Below are 22735 nucleotides of genomic sequence, written 5' to 3' on the forward strand. Positions count from 1 at the left end.
AGCAGACGAGTCCCGCACAGCAAAAGAAACCGTAATTGGAAAAAAAGCCATTTTCATCATGGCAAGAATGCTAGCCTAAAGCTTTCTCACCGAGATGCAGTAGAGAATTTTTTTGTCTTGTGTTTGTGCATATTGCACTGTGGAGTTTGAGTGGGAAGTGAGTATAGAAACGGAGTTGCGCCACTATTTTCTTGACAGATCTCTTCCAGCAAAAGGAAGGAGGAATTTAAGCCTCCTGAATCCTGTCCATTTTTCTATTCTATGGTAGTTTGTTTTATGTGAGTAGGAAAATGTTTGGATCAGTCCCTTTTCTAAGGAGAGGCAGAAGATATCCTTTCCTCTGTCTTTTCTCTTCCCAGGAGGGGGGTCTCCAGTAGATAAAACATTTCCCCTTTCTTCTTGGGATCAGCCATGGCAGCTAGCCGGGTAGTGCTTGGGAGGGTGTGGAGGGTGTGTGGCTGCTGTTGCTTCATCTCTTGCCTCATAGTGTTTAACCATTGTCAGTATTGTTTAACCATTGTCTGCATGTTTTGGAGGTTCGGGGGACTGCTACAGCATGAAGCTTTCTGCAGTCAATCACTGCAAGGGCTTCTCAGAAAACTGTCCGGAGTGCAGAAGACCGAATCTATACTAAATGAGGAGGGACAGCAGCTGCATCTGTTCCCAGCTTTTGGAGCCTGGGGAAGAGGGAGTTGGGTTCAAGGAACAGCCTGTTCTTGCCCAAGGAGACCTCGGTGATTGAGTTTCTTATCTGCACCTGGTCATTTCAAAAACACATTATAGATAAGGGGGCATCCACAGATCATAGCAATGAAAACCCGCAATTGATAGGAGTTTAGAAATTTTGTGCTCAAGTGTAGGATTTCTCTCTGCTACTGTGGGAGATTAAGTGTTCCTCTTAGCACAACCCTCGGTTGACAAAGGGGAAATCTTTGAGAAAATGACGTAGGAAATAGAAGCCAATAGCTAAATAAACAGTGCAGTCTCTCCCCTTTGACTCTCAATCTCCTTTCTATAGAAGCTGGCAACTGGATATATATGTTGGCATCCAGTGCACCACAGTTCAACCTAGGTGCTGCTGGCACTCAGTACACTGGGCTTTCAACTCACATCCTGCTGGTCTCTTGAGACCAGAAGCTTTTCCCCTGCCATCCATCCAAGCCATTCTTCTCAGGGCAGCTGAGGGGATACAAATGTTGGAAAAGGAGACAGCCACAAAGTGTCCAACGTGTATGAAGCAAGAGGAGTGAATATTACTGCTGTCTCCAAGTGGGAAAGTCTCTTTTCTCTTGTTTTCAGCTCCAGCCATTTGGGTTATGTCCCTGGTTGGAAATATTAGGAGTGAAGTTTGCTGCTTGAAAGAGAGGAAAAGAATCCAGAGCTTCCTGCATTTAAAGGAGGGGAAAAAGAAAAAAAGTGTTGAAGATTAAAAATAGTGTATGTAAATATGCCCTATTGACTGCTCAAAGGGAAAGGGGGAAGTGCATCGTTAACATTACCAGGCTGGTGTTTGAAAGTGTGGGAATGGACCGCTGTTGTTACTAATTAATTTTCCAAAGCTTCAGGAGGTCTCATTTACATTGTATGCTGCTGCGGCCATTTGTTGGGATTATAATACTTCAACAGCAGCACTTCAAGTGAAAACTGGCGGCTGCATGAAGTGTTGTCCATAATTGACTAGCTCCATGTCTTCACACAGCACAGAGACAATGTTCCATTATGTTATCCATTGACAGTATCATTGAAAAGATTACTCTCCTTAAAGCATCTGTCAACCTTGATTGATTTACAAGGGACAAAGAACTGAAAAGGTTTGAAGTGCGGGTACAATTTTTGCCACCGTTTAGCATGCATAATGGTTCTCCTTTGATGTCAAAAGCTCATCTTCTATTAATAATGCAGAGGGTTTTTGAATGCAGGCTACTTGTATGGAGTTCCACACTAATAACCTACTTGCTGTGAAATGGGATTCACTTTGGAGAAGCAGTCATTTGTCTGGGTTTTACATGTTCGGAATGAATCCCGACTCAAAGGGATTTCTTTCAGTGCTCTGCGTGATTGCAGCTGAGCCCGGCACGGGTTAGGGAAAGCAGGCAAATCCTAGCCTGCTCCTCCAGCCGAGAATCTGGCAGAAATCACGCAGCCAGATGCAAAGGAGCATGAACAACAAGCCTAAGATGATGCGATCAAATGCCTTGTGCCGTTTTGTCTGGCAACCTTCTATTAATATAGAGTGCATTTCATGCCTGGACTGCTTTCTTCACCTGTCATTTCCAATAGGCCTTTTTATTTAAATGACAGCATCCGAGGGAGATTGGTGATTAGAATAGGGGATGGGTAGGGGATTTGTGCCTGCGTGCCTCTTGTAGCACCAAAGGCAAGTCACCCGGTGTCTCTGTACCCTGTCTGTTGAGCAGAACGCTTAACCTCACAGTATTCTGGAAGGCTGACTGCGGTTTGCGGGCAAAAGTTGTGAAAGGGGCCAGAAATTCTTCATTTGTACATGACTTCAGAAACAGAGGCCTGCCTTAGGTTTAGCCGTCAGCACGTGAAGAGGAAAGAGAAAGAAGAGGTAGGAAGCTTTGCTCCCAAATAAATACGTGAGAGATCCTTGGGCATCTGTCTGGGGGGAAAAGGACAAATTCTGTAAGGAAAACATTTTATGTTTTCAAGGTTTAAGAAGGATATTTTTAAACATTGGGGAGTAAATATAATCTGTACGAAAGCTTTAACAGTGAGAGCTGACAAGCTCTTTTGAAAGGCTGACTCATTGGGTTTTAAGAGCAGCTGTTGACACCATGTCCAAGTGCATTACACATCAGCCATGGCTGGAGTTGTTGCAGTATTTGGAGGGGTGTTCTTCATTTGCCCTTTCTTGTTCTGGAGAGTGGATTAGTCATAACGACCAGACACAAGCACTTGAGCATTTCAAGAACCTGCTAGTCTTAGGGGTGGCTAATTTTGACCTTTCTGACAGTATGAGAGGAGACCATCTGTTCTCTCTGGTTCATTTAAAAGAAACCACCGCAGCCATTCTTGGATGGCTTTATCATTTTGTAAAGATTGCTTTTCTTTGCAGTTAAAGGATAAAGACTGGCCAGAGGTACTTGTCCTAATCTTGTTGTTTTTTTTCTTTATACTCAGAACTGGTGGTACTTGGGATACTTTTGAGTTCTCATTTCATTTTCTTCTACTCAACCTCCCAGCAGAGCACCTTCCTTAGAAAGTTTGTTGTCTTTTGCGTGCTGTGGTTAGCCTGATAAAAATTTGGGGTCTTGTTATGTTGAAAACCGGGTAACTACTGAGAAAGCCCACAACCCCAAGAGCTTCCAGTCATGCTGGGAAAGAGACAGAGAGTGGGTGGGAAGAGACTTGCTTCAGGAGATCAGAGAATAAAACCCAGGTCTCCAAGGTGCCGGTCTGGTTTCTTTGTCAGCAGTTCCCTACGCTTTATACCACACTGCGCACTCAACAGTGAAGTCTCTGAACAACAACCCAGACAGTTTCATTTAGGAAAACATGTTGTTAACCCCATTGCCATGACACTGTGACCTAAACATAATTTTTAGAGACTACCATTGTCTCACTAACATGAGAAAATTCTGATATGGAATGATTTGCCCTAATACTTTTTGTTGTGGTTTTTTTTTTGTTGGTTTGGTTTGGTTTGGCTATTTTAGCCTGGATATCTAAAACTGAGCAACCAAGGAAAAGATTTTAATCTATCTATATTTTCTATTGGTTTCCTTTCATCCACATACTCCAGCTCATTTCCACAGCACCCCGCTCATCCCCCCAAACTTGCTTAGGGAAGATGTGTTCCTTCCAGCAAACCTCCTCCCACCAACCCATGGCAGCCTCGCTGGGCCGTTATCACTTACCCTGGTTGGACATCTCCCTCTTAGTCTTGTGATCCCTATTACTAATCCCAGTGTGGTTTGGGCCATGTCTGAAGGAAGTGCTGGCACAAGTCCCTGAGGGAGTAATCACAGCCCATGAACACTGAATAAACGAATCCCAATAATCTGTTCCGAAATAAAGAAGAACCAGTTTGTGTTGCGTGTGGCTGGGCAGGGAAGGGGGAGGAGTGAGCAAGTTGCTCAGACCAAGAATTCATCCCAAAGTAAAATCTGTACTGACTTTCAGCGCTGTCTCCTAAGTACGTCTCTGCTGTTTTGGCAAAAAAAATAACCTTGTCCCAGAAAGGCAAAAGCTGTTGCATTCAGGTAGGTTTTGTTAACATCATGCAAGCTTAACAGATCTACTCAGAAATCTCCTAAAACCTGAGAACAACAAATGATCCCATCATCTTCTTTGTTGTCTTGTACCAGGGCATTTCCAGGAAGACAAATACAGCTATTATATGCTTTAGCACCCCTCTGGGATGCATTTCTGCTCGCTGCTTCTTGGACATGTTGCTCCATGAGTTTGTTTGTTTATTTATTTATTTATTCTGGGGGCTGGGTGTGGGGAGAGAGGAAGCACGTTTCTGGTGACACAGGGAACAGATTGGTAAAGCCTGTGCTTCTAAGAATTGCAGGTTTATAGGTTTTGGTCTCCCAAGAACTCTGCCCTCTGGAGAGTCGCAGCTAAATGAAACTGCTCCATTACATCGAGCTGAACCAGCCCACCCCTCTTTTTGTAGACAGGGTTGAATTAATTTGTATTGCAAAGAAAAGGAAAAGGGAGGGAGGGGGGAGTGTTTGAGTAAATGGAATTTCTTTCAGGACTTTCTTGCTGTGGTGTTTGTGCATATAGGAGTTGACAGCCCCTTCTCCATCCCCACACAGGTAGAAATTTTGAATATCCACAGAAGAAACAAGTTTTCATAGCAATTTTACGGTGAATTTTCAAAGACCGTCATTACTCTTACCTTATGTCAACAACCTGGGAGCAGGTGACAGCCTCCCACAGTACCACAAATGAAAGGAGCTCCTTTACATTCAAATGCAAGCTACCTCTCTTGCAGAGCCCTCCAAATTTCACTCAATTGGGACAAACTGTGCTGTGTAGGAGGGGTAGGAAGTTGGTTAAGAGCTGGACACCTGTTCCCTCTCCCAGGATCTCTTTCTGGGTATTACCTCTTTAACTATGTGATATTTTAACATAGGTAGAATACGCATCTGGTTCAGAGAACTGTTCCAGAGCAGTTGTAATCTCCTGATTTAGGCCTACAAATGAGCTGAACATCTATTTGCCACAGAGCAAACCACGTTTTCTGTAGACTCTTCAAAGCAACTGCATGCATGATGGTTGTATTTCTCTTTCTGCTCCTCATTGTCCTAAGTTTCTGTCATTTGTATAAATGATTATGAAAGCACTCCCAGGAGACTGCACACACGCGCACAAAACTATTATAAAGAGAAGCATTGCAGGCTATTGCTAGAGGCTATTTTATTGTATATTTTGAGGAAATGTCTCATTTTCTACTGACAAATAGGGAAACTGAGAACTCCAGAGACACGAGTTGTTTTCTAAACAGTGTGATTACTCTGTAGAGCTTAGGCTAGGAAATGCCAGCTTTGGCATCTTTGGGGAAGGATGTGCTCTGAGAAACAGAGGTGGCAATTAGTAAAAAGCTGGGAGGGTGGGGGGTGGCAAGGAGCAGATCTTTTCTTCATTATTACCCTGAAGCATTTGCAGGTCCCTTATTTGTGTATATTACTGGTCACAGCTTGAGCTGGGTCTTAAAAGGGAGATAAGTTCCAAACTACTTCTCTGGTTTATGGGTGATGGGTTTGTGCATAGGTTAATGGTTGAGTAGGTCACTGTCACATGTGGCTAAGTGCAATTCTGGGAGAAGCAGACTCATTGAAGAAGGAGCTGAGAGGACCTGAGGAAGTATGTTTTGGGAGACAGTATACTCTGTGTATGTGTGTTTGGGGTTGCAGAATTGAGTGGCAAGAGGAGCTCCAACTGAAGTTTGCTTAGAGGATGGGGTGAAATCTGCCTCCTCCGTTTCCTTTTCTGAGTAGCTTGAGACGGGCTTCTCAGCTCTGTAGGGGAGCCCTCGACTGACTTTGTGAAAGTCTCAGGTAAAGCCATTGCCACCCTGCTTCGTTTGGCTTTGGGGTGTTGTTTAAGCAGCTCTCTCAGAAGAGCTGCTGTTTTGATTTGGATTCCAGTTGCATCAGCTGTTATGGTGAAGCCAGTGAACTTAATAAGCATCCTCAGTGCTGTAGCACTGGGGGAGGTGGGAGCTGTGAGTACAACCAGTTTCAGTGCATGTGAGGATGAATTCTGGGGAATGTGAAACGGCATGCCAACTGCCTGCACTGGCGCTGCCAGCGTAACTGGGACAAGGTGGAGAGACAGGCAGTGGGCTGCAGAGCCCTCCATCAGTCCTGGAGCTGCACGGCAGAGCATGGATATTAATGAGCAGTGAAAAGAAGAGTGCAGCTATTGTAGTTCTCGCAGGTGAACAGCTGAAACCCTGAAGCACGAAAGCCAGTTCCTTTTCTAACTACAGAGTTTCCAAAAAGGGAACTCATTTGGTAGTTTTGAGGGTTTTGAGGCATAAACTGAGAGCTTACAAAGCTCCCTCCTTCCAACCCCTCTGCTAATGACCATGCAAATATGTGTTTTTATCAGCAAACTTAAGCAGGCGTGACTGAAAGACACTCCGGAGGGATGGGGAGAGGGAAAGATCTGGTATTCCTTCACTACACATTAAAGGGATAATGAAGCCCCTCAGGGAGCAGATTTGTGTGTGGTGGCAAAGTACCTTTAAACTGTTATTCCTCTGAGGAGAACCGCACTTTAAAGCCCGACAATGTGGTGCTAGGCAGGTTGCGTTCATGGTACTCCTACAATGTGATGCCGCCTTTAAGGAAGGGTGACTGCCGTCTGCTTTCCACTGAGCAGTAGGAAGAAGGCAAAAAGAGACAGGTAGCAGAATGGTGAAAATCTCTTAGGATTTGAGGCTATTTGGCCTTCAAGTTTTGGTTTCAGGCCTTTCTCTCTCACATTCTTAGGACAGGTCAAACTGTTTCTGATCACCTCTGCGCACCTTTTCTCAGATTTCTGCAAATCAAATTCTGGTTCAGAGAATATTCCCTTGTTAAACCCAAAGTTTGCTGCCCACCTTAGTGTTTCCTACCAGGCACAAAAGTTATGAAACAAAATGCTGTCAACTGCAAAGCGGTCAGTGAGAGTGAGTGAGCGAGCTCTTTTCACAGGAATATCAGTCCAACCTGACTGTCCCTAAGGCATATGGAAAAATTCCAAGTAATGGGATCCCTCTTTGAAATGATCCTGGACATTTCAAAACCTCCTTTTCCCAAACTTCACTAGTCACAAATGATTTTGAGATTAAATATGCTTTTCTATGCATCAGAAACACGGCACAGCTGCAAGGTAAGATGAATCAGGGAGTAATTTTGAGCTCTCTTTTCATTTCATCATGTCTCTGCTCCCAGAATCCTCCTTCTTTGCCTACTACCTCCTTCAGATCAGCTTTCTGCTTTTGGGATTTTTTTTCTTTTTCTTTCTTTTTTTTTTTTTTTTTAATAATCTCATCTACATTTCGGATGCTGGCTGCAGCTTGTTTGTAAAATAAATTGGAAGAAGGCTGCCTGATAGCAACCTCCCAAATGCCATGATTTCCAAGTCTCCAGACCCAGTTGGCATGGAGTTGATAGTCTATCACAAAAAACACTAACACATATGCTTTCCAGTCTATTAAGAGAGTTAATGGAGCTGGTGAGAAGTGGGTGTGAGGAGAGAGTGAAGTTGGCTTTTGAAGTGAGAAGTTTCCTCAGTGCTTCCAAAGAAGGAAGGAGATAAGTTTTGCTTGTAAGATAGCTCAATGGGCCACCAGCTGCAAGAATGGCAAGGTCAAAGCAGTGACTGCTGAGCACGCCATGGCAGTAATTAGCTCTATCCATATGAGGGAAGTGAGCTGCCAGTTGCACCCCTCTTATAGCACCCTGTGGAGGGGCAAACAGAAGAGTCACAATTTGTAATAATGCTGCTTACGATCTTCTGTGGCAAATATTTTGATGCCAGTGCATTTCTGTGCTCTGTTTCTAACTTTTGCAGACTTCAATAAAGTGTTCTGGAAAATGAGAGTGAGTGAGTTATAGCTGATACTGTAAAACTCTTCGCCAAGATGGATTTGACATTGTCTGGGCTCCAGTCCATTTCCCAATGGCATGTCTATTCTTCCTTGATGACAAGTGTGTCATTCCTTTTTTCTAGAGCACTAACTACTAACTTTTTTATCGTCACTTTTTTGCTACACTGGGGCGGTGAGTTGAGGGCTCCTGGAGGTCAGACCTGTTTTAGGAAAAAAAAGCTTGCTCTTCAGCGCTAAGAGCAGCATCAGCGGACAACTCTGGCGAGGTTGTAATTGAGTCCTGATTACACTTGGCCGTTGCTGCTGCTGATAGGTAAAGAACATGAAGCAATTTGTATGCATAATCCCAGTTTACCCCAGTAGGTGAAGTGCTTATTGCTCAACTACAGAATGAGCAAAATGTGGGCAATTTTTCTGGGGTTGGGTTGGGGTTTTTTTTTGGAATAGTTCGCCTCAGTTGTGAAATACAGCTTATTTCCCAAATGGAAATGGCATAGGGTGACACAGCATATTTTTAATTATGCGTAGTAATACGAAACCATTCTCTAATTATGAATCTTCTTAGTGTTTATATCCCTGCTTTTCTCCAGGAAAAACTCCTAACATGATTCTCTGATACTTGTGAGCATACAGTTGAACATGCTACATCCTTTTGTAAAATGCTTCCTGAACCTACATCATCGTAGACAGATGATTCCCATCAGAAAATGGGAAGATCTCTTTATTCTGAGTTTCATGCAGATACAAAATACTAGTTTGTGAAGACAAATGATCTTCTGGGAAACATTCACGTGCATGCTAGAACTCAAGTTTTTGGAGATACCTGCAGTTTTCTACTTCTTTCCATGGGCACATAAACAATCAATTATGTTGCAGTAGATGTGAACAGCTGGTAAAATCTATCATTTGGATTCCAGGAACCCCCTAGACCTTGCTACATCAGAAATTCATCTTTCTCAATCTGTCAAAGCCTGTGACCAGATTTCTGTCTGGTCGGCGATTTCTCTCCTAATTACTTTCTGAGTCATTTGTACCTTGTCGTTTCCTTTCTTGCTGGGTTGGAGAAACATCTTAGGATTGATCATAAGTGATGTGCAGTGCATACCCTGGTTCCCATGCTAGCAGCCTGGCAAGGTCTGACTTGCACTGTGGTTATACCTTGATTCTTTTTCTTCCTAATGTGTGTGAACAATTTCAAAAGACAACAAAGATTCATTCCCCAACAAGTCCTGTATGAGAAAGTACCCTTTTGTACTCTGTCCCTTTGCCCCACCACCAGTGAAAGGTAGAACTGAAGCTCCCATCCAACACTGACACTTCTTGACATCTCAGCCCTTTTTGGTATCTCTTCTTCCACTGAACAGTGGACCCAGATTTACTGGGGTTTGCCTCTAATTTTTCCTTTTGTGCAACCTGAGGTTTTCTGATGCCGTAGCAAGTCCCCTGTGAAGTCACACATGTGGAAACTCCCACCAAGCAGAACCACTCGAATTCCAAGTCCATCAGGACGCCAAAGGGTGGCAAATTGAGTCTTAGATGTGCCAGAAATGCGCTCTTCTCCCTCTCTATCTTTTGGAGCCGCTTGTGTGAGAGATTGATACAGGCATGCAGAGGCTATCAGTAACCTGTCTGACCTTACTTTGTGAATACGGACTGTTCAGAGCATTCACTCCAGTAGTTGTTAGCGCAACAATGGAGCAGTGCTGAGAAACCAAGAGTATCCCTCAGCCATGTGGGAGCTGCCTAAGCTGTTGAGCTTGTAAGATAGTTAACCAGGGGGCTGAATTCAATGAGGAGAGACACTGAGTGGTAGAGTGTCCTTACCAACCAAGAGACAAGACTGCCCTGGAGACAGTTCTGGCACATTGAGAGGTCTGACCAAGGGCCAAGTTTTTTCTTCTGCTTTGAGACCACTCCAGAAAGAATTTGCATGTAATTTTTTTTTTTTCTTATTTTCTTCCACACATCTCTCTGTCTGCTGCAATGTCTGAATAAGGTCCGATTGGTTTACAAGTTTCTTTGTGCTGCCTGGCTGTTCACTGTCATTCCCAACAGGGAAACTGGTCATACAGAAGGTATTCGGCAAAGCATGTGGAGGAGGAATGAAATTTGGTAGGAAGGCCTGGGGAAGCTGCCACTGATGCCCAAGATGTAGAGAGAGGGTCAGCGCACCTTTAGGTTCCCACATGTGTGTGAAATCCAGGTGTATTTTTCTGGCGGGTTTCTTCCCACCAGAAAGTGGGGTAATCCTTCACCCTTCCTGCTCTGCTCTTTTAACACTGGATTCTTTTTGCTTGGCACCTCGTAATCCTGTAGATAGCTATTTGTTCACTGAATTTTCTCACACAAGCTGAGTCCTTCTGTGAGCTTTAATGTATCTGTGTGTTTTAATAACGAGTTACTGCTGATTTTATACAAATATCCCTGTTTAAGAACTTCAAAGTCTTTGGTGTTTCCCCCCACCCTCCAGAGTTTGTACTTTTTCCTGCTGTTGACACTCCCATGTGATTCAGCCTTGGAGAGATAAATATTTGTTTAGCTGTTCTGCTGTTCTCCTGCTGTGCCTGCTCAGTGCATTTGCTTAATGATGATTTCAGTTCAGCCTTGCAAAGGGTTTTAGGGCAGTAGATTCTCCCAGAGAAGCAAAAGACTCCTTTTTGGACAACTTTACTTGTGTTCTTTCCCCCCTCTTGCCCCGAATCCTTCCCCCTTCTCTCCCCCCACCTCTTTTCCCCAGATTAGAGTTTGATTAAATAAATGTGTGTGCAAAAGGCTCTTTCTTTGCCATGATAATACATGGCTTTTCATTGCCTTTGTTTCAGCATTATCAGTTGCCAAGATCAGTTCTGGTGAGGAGTCAAAGTTTTGCCTGTTTATTTCTCCACTCCATTTATCTTGACTTGAAACAGTGAGTAGAAGGTTGGACTCAAGTACCTGCTGCCCTTCCTTGTCATTAGTTGAATTTTCTTGAATCTGTAATTTTCTTCTTTTTGTCTAAAACATCAAATCTCATTCCGGCTTATAACATTTGCTCTAGAGCTAATCCCAAACCGCTGTTTCAAAACGTGCATGTGTTCGTATTTGAAAGGTTTACGTTATGTTTTCTCTACCCCAATCTTCTTCAGTCAAAGCAGAGATCTTACTTTTTAGTCAAGACATCAAGCTGGTCCATACCTTCGGATATTTTATTTTTTTTTAATGAGGGCAATTTAACCTCCAAAACCTACATTTATGCACCTAAATGAAGGTTCAGCTTCTTTTTACTCCTGGAAGCGCAGCACTACCTGGCAAAGAAATGAACAGGTGATTTTATTAATGCCATTGCCATTTCAAGTAATTTTGCACAGCTGAAACTGGAACTTTTCTATTAAACAAAACAAAAAGAAAGAAAAAAATCCCCACAAAACAAAACCAAAAACCCCAAACTGCACAAAATAGCATTATAAAAAAAATTAAACTCTGGAAAGATCCAAATTGTGTTTTCTTTTTTTGGCCATTTGCAAACCCTTCTTCAAATTATTTAAACTGCTTATGCTTCACTTCTGAAATATGGCAAGTATAATTTTGCCAATAATCAGATCCAACTTTTGAGCTATTTTCTGCCAGAAAGCAAAAATCACTTCAGTGAAGTAATACATCAGACTCTCTCTTCATCTATTTCCAGCTGATAAGGTTTCAGCTTATAGCAGAGATTGTTTTTTATTAGGCCCTGAGTACATGACCTGGCACTCGTGCAGCTGAGTTTCATCTCATTACTATCACTCTGGTCCTCGAAGTCATCCTACTGCTTTTTTTTTGGTACGATATTCACAGCCTCCTCCATAATGATGATTCATTCCACAGTGTGTCATCAGCAAATTTTCTTGGCATGGTCCTCCTTTACCATGCCAAGAACTGTGATGAAAATATTATGTAAGATTTATCTCAAGAATCATCTATGAGGAATTCAACTCATAACCTTCCTCTAGCCTGATTGAAATCATGGGAAATAGAGCTGAAGAGGACCTTGTGTCCAAACTGTATCCCAAAGACATGAACTATACTCAGCAGATACTTGTCCAATTTGTTCTTAAACATAGTTGATGAGATTCCATAATCTTCATAGATATTCCATATCAGTAACTGAGTCTCCTAATCACTGGAGTACTTCTATCCCTAATGTCTGCCCTGAATCACTTCTCCTATATTTTCCTTGTTTTCATTGTGCCAAATACAGCCATAGAACTAGTTCATTCCCCTTGTGAGTGATGCTTCTGCTCACAAACCACAGTACCATGTTCTGACACATTTGTTGTCTTCTTCCTTTGAGCTGGCTCCATACACCCATATTCATCAGCTGATCCTTTTGTGCGTTAAAAGTTCCACCACAGGCATTCATTTGAACAAGAACTATCCATTAAAATCAACGTTTTCTTGACTTACGAAGCAATGCCCAGAGCATTATCGTCTTCCTTTATGTTTCTGAATTTTAACTGTAGATAAAGCATCCCTCAGTTGCAGGGTCTCAGTAGTCTTTTGAAGGCTTCTTTTGCAGGAAGTCAGAGAACATTCCCTCTTGCAGACCTCCTTAAGTATTTTATTCCATATATCAAATTAACAATTAATTTCCCTGGCAGTCCTTATGAGAGCTTTACCTCCCTGTCCCATGGGTATTCAGAATATCCTCAAGGTTCCTGCCTTGTAACTTGGAGGAAATTATATGATATATATACACAGCAGAATACATTCTGTGTACCATCTACCACAAAGCTAAATATTATGTTACCACAAAGACAACAAGTTGCATTTGGAAACTCCTTTACATAATGCTAATAAGAAACCCAATTCCATCTTATTCTAATTAACCTGGAGAGTCTCCCTTTTTACAACATGAGAGAGACTTCAAAACATTCAGAATGTTAATAAACCCACAGGTATTTCCATTCTTTATATCTTCTGGTATATGCCATTCATCAAGAATTGTCGCTCATTTCAGTATTATTTTGATTTTCTTGGTCTAGAGAAGTCTAGCATTTTGAACCACTGCATCTATTTTTTTTAAATAAGAAAGAAATCTTATTTCCCCTGTTTTTGATAAGAGATGGACTTAAAAATACTAAGATTGTGTTAGCAAGAAAAGGTACTAGCCTTAAGGTTCAATAGAAGGGCACGGGGTAGCTCAAAGAATTTACCGAGTTAGGGTCTGTGTTAAGGGTCCTTCATGTTTCACTAGCAACATAAAAGTCTTAAACCAGGAGATATTAAGTCCTTTCATGCAACAGATCCAAGCTGGATCTACTAAGTGCTCTTTTTTCTTCTTTTTTTTTTTTTTTGGTGCTAGTCACTAGCTTGTGCCGAGCCCAGATTGACTCAGTCTAATGGTTATGAGGTTTGTGAATAGAGTCAGATAACCAAAATGAAATCAGAATCCATTTTTCTGTCTAGTTGGTAGGAACAAGCTCTGAGACTTCAATCAACCTGAAGATGAGCTCCCTTTTAGTCTCCAGATGTCATGCCTTCAAAGGAGAGCTAAAACTCATTTATGGAAATACTCGGAGTCCTCCCCTCCACCCCTCAAATGAATAGTCATAAAGCTGTAGGGTTCTTAAAGCCAGATCTTCAGTAATAGCACAAAATACTGCCTTTTATACCGTGCTGCTAATGCTGTAAAATAGCGCAGTATATTTTTCCACCCAGAGAGCGACACCCAGTTAACATTTAAGTTAGTGAAGTGGAAATTTGTGTGACCTAATTTAAGAACCAGTCAAATGTCTTAGGTGAGAAAGTTTCACTAAAACATAAATGCCACTGTATTTCTACTTTGCTTAAAAGAGTCCAGGGTAAGGGGTGGAGGAGAACGGTTATGATAGAGGGGAATGCAGTAGAGTGAAGGAACGCAATGGCCAAACAATAGTCAAGCTTAATTTTTGAGAATGGAGGGTCTGGAAGATTCAAAGAAAAGCTGATGTTACTAGCAAACTGAGATTAATTTTGTGAAAGTCTGCAAGGCATTATTTATAGTCTGTGTGCCAGATCTGTGTTTCCATTAATGGTCTCTCCAGACCATGCTCAAAAAATAGTGCAGTCTCATATAGTGCAAATGAAATTTGGCAATGTGAATGTAACTGTTTTCTATTTTAACAGACTCCTTCCCAACACTTCCCTTGTTCCACTCATGAACTCCCTTCATGGCTCTGTGTTCTTCCGCCTGCAGTCCAGTACATCGTTCAACAGAGACGCTGTGAAAGCAGGGACAGGACGGCGCTTTCTTGGTGGGCTGTTAAATGATACATCCTACTGCTACACTCTGGAAGTCTCATTCTACAGCTACGTATTGGATGGACCTACTACTGCTGTCCCCTACACAGAAGAAGCATGTATCCTTTTGAAATCCTTCCTGCTCTTGCAGCACACATGAACTGGGCACTTAAGGTAAATACTTCGATCTCAGTAAGAGTTTGCTGAGATAGGAACACACAAGTGGAAATGTGAGTCTGCTCCCGATGCTTTAATTTCCCTCATATTGATTCTCCATACTGTGGAAATTCAAGAAGAGAATGGTATATTAGATCAAATAAGCCATTTCCCTCTTGTAGGAGATTGTCTCACACACTTATTACAGAAACTAGTTCTGGAGAGCCTGTGATCCATTCCCTTCCACGGTCTTCCATTTCTTTCTTCATTTCTCTCCTTATGCTCTCATTATCCTTGTGTTTGTATTATTGTTTTAATAGCAAGTTGAAAGTGCATCTTTGGTACTGAGTTAAAATATCTTCTCCACCTTTGAACTGCAGCCAAAAGGCTCTAAAGCATCCATTAGGTTCTGCAGCTGCCTCAGGGCCAGGTCTTCAATACCAGTTGACAAAGAAGTGGAAAGCGAGCTCTGCAAACAAACCCAACAAAGTTGTTCGCGTTTTCGAGTGCTCCAATAGAAGCAGTGTCTCATTCCTCAAAAAATACATATCCATCTGGCTATCTCAATGTATCAACAATTTGTAGAATTGTTCTGACTGGTCTTATGATCTGTTTCTATGTTTTTCTTTTTCTTTTTGTCACCATGCTCAATCAAATAACCGGTGCCCATACTTCAAGCTTGGGTGTATTATTTCATTCTGTCATTCTCTCTTGGTAGCTTTTGAAATTTCCACAGGTTTAGAAACATTGCAGAGGGAGAAAGATTAGCTGTGATTGCCTATTTGCCTCTCCACTGCATTTCAGAAGTTGGGGAAGGTTTACAGCTTTAGGGTAGCGAGGGGGAAATTTTCATATGAGACATAATTCTTCACCATCCATGCATATGTGCACACCGTGTGGGAATAAGAGCAAGAAACAGGGAGCAAGGAAAGTAATTCTTAATCGTTTGGGGTTTTATGGTTCGGCTTTTCCACTGAAAGTGAAATCTGGGGGAAAAAGAGGGATGAATATATTAAGGTGACTTATCAGACTTGAGCATTTGGAATACAAGCTCTTTTTGCCCAGTAAGGTTAACTATTTCCAAGGAATAGCTTCTTGCAACATACACAGATGTAGTATATCTGGCTACTGAGGAAAATAAATGTCATTGCTGTTAGGTTTAGGTATTTATTTTCTTATGTTGGTATTTTGGCATTCTAAGAACACGTGCCTTAGTTTCACCTTTCATTTTCCACCTCACTTAGCACTCATTGTACTGACGACTGCTTATTTATCTTCCTTATTTATCAAGAGCAGTTTTTGCCGTGAGGAGTGGGAAGAGTCCCTATACAAATGAGATCATGATTCCCTTGAATACATTTTTCTTCGTGACTTGTAGGTCATGCTGGCTTGGTTTCCATTTCCATAAAGATTTTTGTTTCGTGCTTCACATTACCGAGGTTTCAGGTGTGGGCTCTAACATCTCTATCTATTTCCTTGGCTTGCCTTCTGCAAACAGAGCTGCATCATTCTCAGTTCATTCATTGTGGCCACCAGCAGCCAGAGCACCGAAAATGGGCCCCAGATCACAGAGATCCTCCTTGGTGGCGATGTATGGAAAGCTCAGGCAGCAGCTTGATTTCTACAGGTACGGTTTCCCCTAGCTGAGTGAAAAAGGAGGAGAAGCTGGTTTTGACTGGCCTGGCAGGCAGCAAGCAGGGAAGGCTCTTTGCCCGTGTCGTACGCTCCACTGGCATTCTGCCCTGGTAGGTTTTATTATTTCCTTTCCAATGGAGGGATTCTATCAAGAGTGCTCCTTATGACAGCTCTTCCTCGTGTGTGCAGTTTCCTCGTTAGAGAAAGAAATGGAGCTGCTTGAAGCAGTCTCTAGGCTGGTCTGCTCTAACACAGGAGTGGCTGGATTTATGCACATCCTATTCTGGCAGGGGAGAAGTTTCCCATCACCGAAGTGCCTGTGACCAAAAGTAAAACAATTGCAGAATGTTCCAATTTACCCTGAACAGCTCTTCCAAGCTATTTGCAAGTCAGTGATTAATTAATGCTCAGTTTTTTAATGGACCTGAACCAAAGACACAGCCAGTCAGTTCATATTGGCCTCCAAGGACAGGCATGCTTCTGTTAACTATCTAGCTACACGCAGGCAGCAAGTCAAGCAAATAAATGAAGGAAATACAGTGAGCCCAAAACCCGTGAACTGATAGGGCAAGTATTCGGCAAATCTGCCTCCAAAGATGTATTTCTTAGGACTTTGTTCATCCCACTGTGATGTTATTGGGTTGCGGGGCTTTTGTTTTGTTTGGTTCTTAATAGAAACAGGATCAGGGAGGCTAGAATTGTTCAAAGCTTCTAGTGTTGGATTAAGAAGTGCAGACTGAGACTCAGCGTCAAATTCAGGGAACTCGCGGTCTTGAGCAGAGACTACAAAGCGGGTTGCGCCCCCCCTTCAGAAACTAGCCATACTGGCCCCATGTAGAAAGCAAAATAAAGTAGGATCTCCAGGTTCTACAAAAATATTAATTTAGCCTAATGTTGTTCATGTTCACAAGTGAGAAAACTGAACAAATTCTGAATAGTCTTCTATTTGCACTGGTGGCCTGTAATTCTACCTGTCAGTTTCTTACCTTTACAGCGTTCGTGACAAATAAGATCATAGTAGTACCCCCTTTCATGCCGTTACATAAGTGGATTAGGTTTGTTGGTTTGGTTTTTTTGTAAATCTTTTCATGTTCCTCAGGGTTTACATGGTAACTCTATGTTCCATACAAACCTCTATGTGCGCCTGTAATAGATACATTTCTACATTGGCTAAGATTATACATTTTGTTCAGACTTGTGTGACTGAAATATACTTTGCAATTATTGAGATAAATCGATACCTTACACAGATGAAAATGGGACATAGGCTGTCAGTCTGAGAAGCGTTATTTGAATTCTGACATTGTTGGTGTGGACAGTAACTTTTTTCAATATGAAAATTAAAACAAAGGAAGGAAAGGTATCATTAAAAGTGGAACTCTGTTCCGAATTACTCCAGTTAGCATGACTGAATGTATTCTTCTAAATGAAACACCTCAAAGATTCAGAATTTAGAGGATTATACCCAGTATATGCTATAAAAAAAAATACATTTGCCCCTGAGGCTGTGCTATTTAAATGAAATCCAGGAGTGATGAATCTTCCATCAGTCTGTGCAGGGCCGTATATGTTTGCAAGATACTATGGTGGAATAATAGCATCCTGCAGAGTGTTGAATTTCTGGCCTCTTCTAACATAGAGAGTTAACACGGTTGCATGAATGTCTCGGGCCTCAATTAGCACTGTATCAGTAATGGTTACTGCGGGAGCATCTCTTGTATTTTCAACCTGCAAACAAAGCACTGCATCAGGTGTAACTTCCTGAACATCCTGTTATACGTTCCTTCAGAGGTATGTGTGTGCCTGGTATGTCTGTGTCTAACTGATACGTACCTGGTGTACGAGAAACATTAGGGATGTGTTCTATAAGCCCGGCTCTGCAGAATACCCTACCGTAACATGTGCTGTAGATAACAGTGAATGGTCACTGTTTCGGAGGCGTAATAAGAGGATTGTAGGCTTCTCAGTTAGTTTCCTGGAAGTGGAGAGAAAAATGTTTAAAACCCTTCTCACACGTGCGCGCATTTGGCGGTAACTGATTAAAAAGGCAGCACAGCAACAGTTTGCTCAGCACCAGGTAAAGAAGCTTTAAATGAGCTGATACGCTTCCATGAAATACCATGTTTTACTAGGCATTGGCAGGGCTTACGGCACGAGGCATGTAAACTGCTCTGTGACATTCACCACCAGCAACTCAACTGCTGAGCTGTCTAGATACACACCAGCCTCACAGCTGGGCAGGGACCAGAGGATAAGAGAAGGGTAGGAAGGATGAATCCCCAGTTATAGGACTCTGAGCGCTGCTCTGATAGCACACCCAGAATTGCTTTCCACTACAGCTGCTGATCAGCAGCTGTCACAGCCTGACCTGAGAGTGGCCAGTAAAGGGGTCTCACATCAACAGTTTTAAAATCTATTGGTTTCATTTTTTAGAGGGTTTTAACTGGATCCCTGCTGCACAGCAGGCAGCCCATAAGAGAACATAAAAGGTTTTACACTTCCAAAGACTGGCCATGAGGTAGGAAGATAGAAATGATGGAGACTAGGCAAGAACCGGCATGATTGCAGCCTGGTAGCTGTAGGGGAGAATAATCATCAAGATGGGTGGGTACCACAGTTGTCAGCGTGTCCATGGTTTTTTTGTGTATTTTAATCTTAGTTATAATCTTCTTCCAAGTGGAGAAGGTCCTTATCCAAACATGGGCCTTTAGTCATCTATACATATGGCTTTCCTTGTTGAAATCACTTCTGAGTGGAACAAGAGACTGGAACCCTGGACTGGGGGTGTGGTGGAACAGTTCTCCTTTGTACAGCTTTTTTAAGCACATCACTTCACCTCTTTGATTTAATGTCATCAATATAAAGAATGAATTTAATGAAATGTCTTTTGTGAAACAAACAAGCATTTTGGAAGCCACAGGTGAAAAACACAGAAGAAAGAGACATTACTAATATTATCCCAAGGTAGGTCTTTTCACATTAAAAACAGCTGGGAAATTGTCTCAAGGCTTTAAAACAGTATAGGTGAACCAACTTGCAAAGATATCACTTTGTATTTTCCATTTCAGGGAGTGTGTTGAATTGGAAGCTTTGCATGCCTTAAAAAGGACAAAGTTGCACTGCCAAACTCTATCTCCTGTTTATGGACACTAAAAAAATGTATTTATGTGGCTACAGCCACAGGAGGAAAGCTTGGCTTGGCTAGAGTCTCTCCAGGTGCCTAACAGGAGCTCACATCTTGGACTCTTGGCACAGTTGGGACCCCTGAGTTCACTCTGATTCTTAACTTCAAGCAGAATATCAGCCTGCTGCTTGACTGTGGACTTGAGAAGTTAAATCCCCTGGAGGAAACAGTCATTTGCTTATATCCAGATTCCTTGTACAGAGTACTTGGATCTCAGTAAATGCCTCTTCTGGGGAAAAGAAATCTGTATGCAAACTACAATTCCAGTAAAAGCATCTATAACTTTTAGAGCTTCATGGACCTTCCAGTCCTCTAGGGCAAACATACTTGGTTATTTTGGGCTTTTTTACATTTCTTTTTTTGGCTATTGCCTGTCCTGATCTTCCTAGGTCTGTTAGTGATATCCTTAAGAGAAGATCCTCATGAGCCAGATTATAGCCCTTGCAGGTTCATTCCCACCCAGTAAAGGCAACGTTACTAGCAAAAGCCAATGAGGTATGAAAGGATGTGCTGATAAAGCTGAGGGAGCTCTGCAGAGGTTATCTAGCGTGGATTATGTTTGAATTTGAGTTACAGCTTGTTGCCAATATGATTTCAAAGTAAATCGGGCACATACTCAGGAAAAGACCTCCAGAGGTCTGCATCTTCATCCTTCTTCTGCTAACTCCTAGAAACAGGCTCCTTTCTGTGTGTTGCAAAAAAGTGGCATTAATCCTAACGCTGCAGATTTTCCTCGGAGTGACCTCCTTGCACATCATCTCTCCAGTATTTGGTTATTTCTCAGTACCATGTTTTGGGCTGTCTTTGAGGAAAGAAAACAAAATCCTCTTTCAACTCCCCAGTCTGTGTGAAAGTGTCAAGGTTTACAGTGACAATTTCAAATGCTCTTAATATTACTGGAAGCATAGAGTTAAATTATAGAGTTGTAAAGTTACTTTATAGTGATAATGCTGTCAAGCATCAATATCTCTGCCCCAGGGCACCATGGAAACTCAGTTAATGATATAAGAAGCTGATATTTTTCAGGGTTGCAGCTGTTGGCTCATACCCAGAAGGAATCTGTGTGTTTGTTCATATCGGGTATATACAGGGGAACCTGCTCAAAGAAAATTAAGAAACAGTGAAAGTTTGGTTAATGAAGTGCAGTGGAATGAAAGTGCAAAGCATTATATGGTGTTGCGGTATACACACCAAAATACTTATTTTACTGTAAGAGAGGGTGTGTGGGGGGGAGAGTGTCTATTTGAATGTAGATTTGTTTATCTAGTTGCCTGTAGCACTGACCGCATCAATCTATACAGACAACGTCTGGGAGCACCAGTAAAGAAATGGAAATTAAGGCAAGTGACTACAGTCAACTTAGGAATGTCTATAATTTTCGTAATGGATTTCTTAGCATCTGTATCCCAAAGTACTTTGATAGTCTCAGATGAAAGATGCTATAAAAGTGCAAAATGTTATTATAAAGGTGTTTTTTTTCTTTAAAGAAAGATTTTATTTCTTTTTTCTGAAATGTAGAATATCAGTCTTGGAAGGCATCTTCAAAGTATTTCCTGGGGATTTAACCATATGATTCCAGTTACCTTTTGGCTGAGAGCCAGGTATCAAATGCCATGCATGTGAGTGGGGAAACGGTCTTGCAGTTAACTGCTGCAGCAAGAGTGGTCCTGAGTAACTGGTTTATTTCTCTGTGTGCCCAGTTGCTTTGCCTTCTGGTGAGCGTTCAGCTGGCTTTCTGTGGGGAAGGAGGGAGAGCGGGTCAGACTGACGGGCCTGTTTTAAGTAGAATTGAAAGGGAGTTTGTAAGCTGAGGATCTAGTCTTGAGGGGAATTAGGCAACAGAGGTACTGAGAGCCAACCTGTCCTATCAGATTTTAAGGCACAAGTTAGAGTGAGCACCACGGCCTGCCTCAGAGTTGTGTTGTCCTCAGCATTGTAAAGGAGGACCCCATGAAGGTGTAGATTAATTTCCTTCCTCTTGTGTACACAGGTTTCTTTCCCACGGATACTAAGGTATAAGGAAGGGAAGAGATGGTTGTTGTGGGACCAGAATGTGGGCAGGGTGCATATCCAGACTTAGAGAAATGCTCTCAAGTCACTTTTAGACATAAATGCAGGAGCTTGTCATCTTTGAAGAGCAGAAAGACTTCACGACTTGTGAGCCAGGACTAGGGAATATGCACAGGCTGACTCAAGAGCCACCAATATTTACAACCTTATTTGGGAACAGAGACCTTCTGGACAGTAGGAGCATAAGCATCTTATAGGGACACATGTGCAAATACCATCCCTGCTTCCCACCAGCTGTCTTCAACTCAGTGCCGGTGGAGAATGTGCTCTTTGGCCTAGGTAGGGCTGTATCCAATGACACAGGAGGACTGATCCATCAGCCAAGATGAGGAAGCCCAACTCTAAAAAGATCTTACATCCAATGCAACCTTTGGGGTTTCTGTTGAGACACTGCATGCTTACTGCTGCCAAACTGTCACTGAGGTTTTATTCATTGAAATCCTCATCAATGCTTTCCATTCAAACTATTAAAGACTTATGGTTGCTACCAGGCCAGCTAAATCAGCAGCCTGCAAGCACAGAACTCTCTAATTCAAAATGGTTTTGATGGTGGTATAAAAAAAAACCATATAATTTTCCAGTTAGTAATAATAATAGTTACATTTTTCTTTTAGTATTTCTTTTACACACAGGAGACAATAACTTAGACCAAGCAGAAGTGATGCTTTTGCTGAATGGTTGGAAGGTGAAGTTGATTACATGAGTGATTGCAGAGTTCCCTCCAGGCACTGCTATCCCTCTTGGAACTGTCTTTCAAGGTCTTCAATGCCTCTCTTATGAACTGGCTTTTCTATAAACTTGTATTTTTCCTTTTCCTTATAAGCAACTTAGACAAAACTAAGCATATGGAACTGATAGTGAGGCTCTTGGGTGCTCAGAACACCATACAAATGCTATTAGACCCGTAGTTAAAATAATTCTTTGGTAAATGTTAAATTCCTATTAGTAACACTTGCTAAACTTAAGTGCAAAGGAAAGGGCAAGGCTAATCTGAAAGGCAACGGAGAGCAAGGCTTAAAAGATATTAACAATTTGTTGGAAATGTCTGAGGGGAGTGGTTAATATGACTAAAGAGTAACGTCTGTGGGTTGAAGATTTAGGTTGGGAGAGGGCTTTAGCCAGTGCTGTGCTTTGGAGCTTTCCCAAATGTCAATGGGAATGAAAAGAAAAAAGGCATTCAGAATGAGGCATTTTTCAAAAAGCAATAAACAGAAAAATTGCAGTTTCTCTGTGATAAGTCTCTGGTTTTCTGCCAGCCTGCAGTGGTGTTTGTGCGTCTCCATGTTTGCAATCTTTTTCCTCTTCTCTGTGCCTCTTCACTTCTGGCTGAGTCTTCTCCCCTGTGCCTGCCTGTCTCCTGTCTGTACCCTCACCAC

General features: G+C 42.1%; 1 protein-coding gene across 1 annotated transcript in view; it reads left to right on the forward strand.

Moving 5' to 3' along the window:
- The window catches only part of AGBL4 (ATP/GTP binding protein-like 4), a 972041-nt gene that overhangs the window by 869814 nt on the left and 79492 nt on the right, over positions 1 to 22735 (forward strand). Inside the window, exon 12 of the mRNA XM_009884833.1 lies at positions 14271 to 14433. Within this exon, the coding sequence (XP_009883135.1) occupies positions 14271 to 14433 (163 nt within the window). The remainder of the gene's footprint in view (positions 1 to 14270; positions 14434 to 22735) is intronic.

This window comes from Charadrius vociferus, unplaced genomic scaffold (assembly GCF_000708025.1).
Source record: "Charadrius vociferus isolate BGI_N301 unplaced genomic scaffold, ASM70802v2 scaffold163, whole genome shotgun sequence".
NCBI classification, from domain to species: Eukaryota; Metazoa; Chordata; class Aves; order Charadriiformes; family Charadriidae; genus Charadrius; species Charadrius vociferus.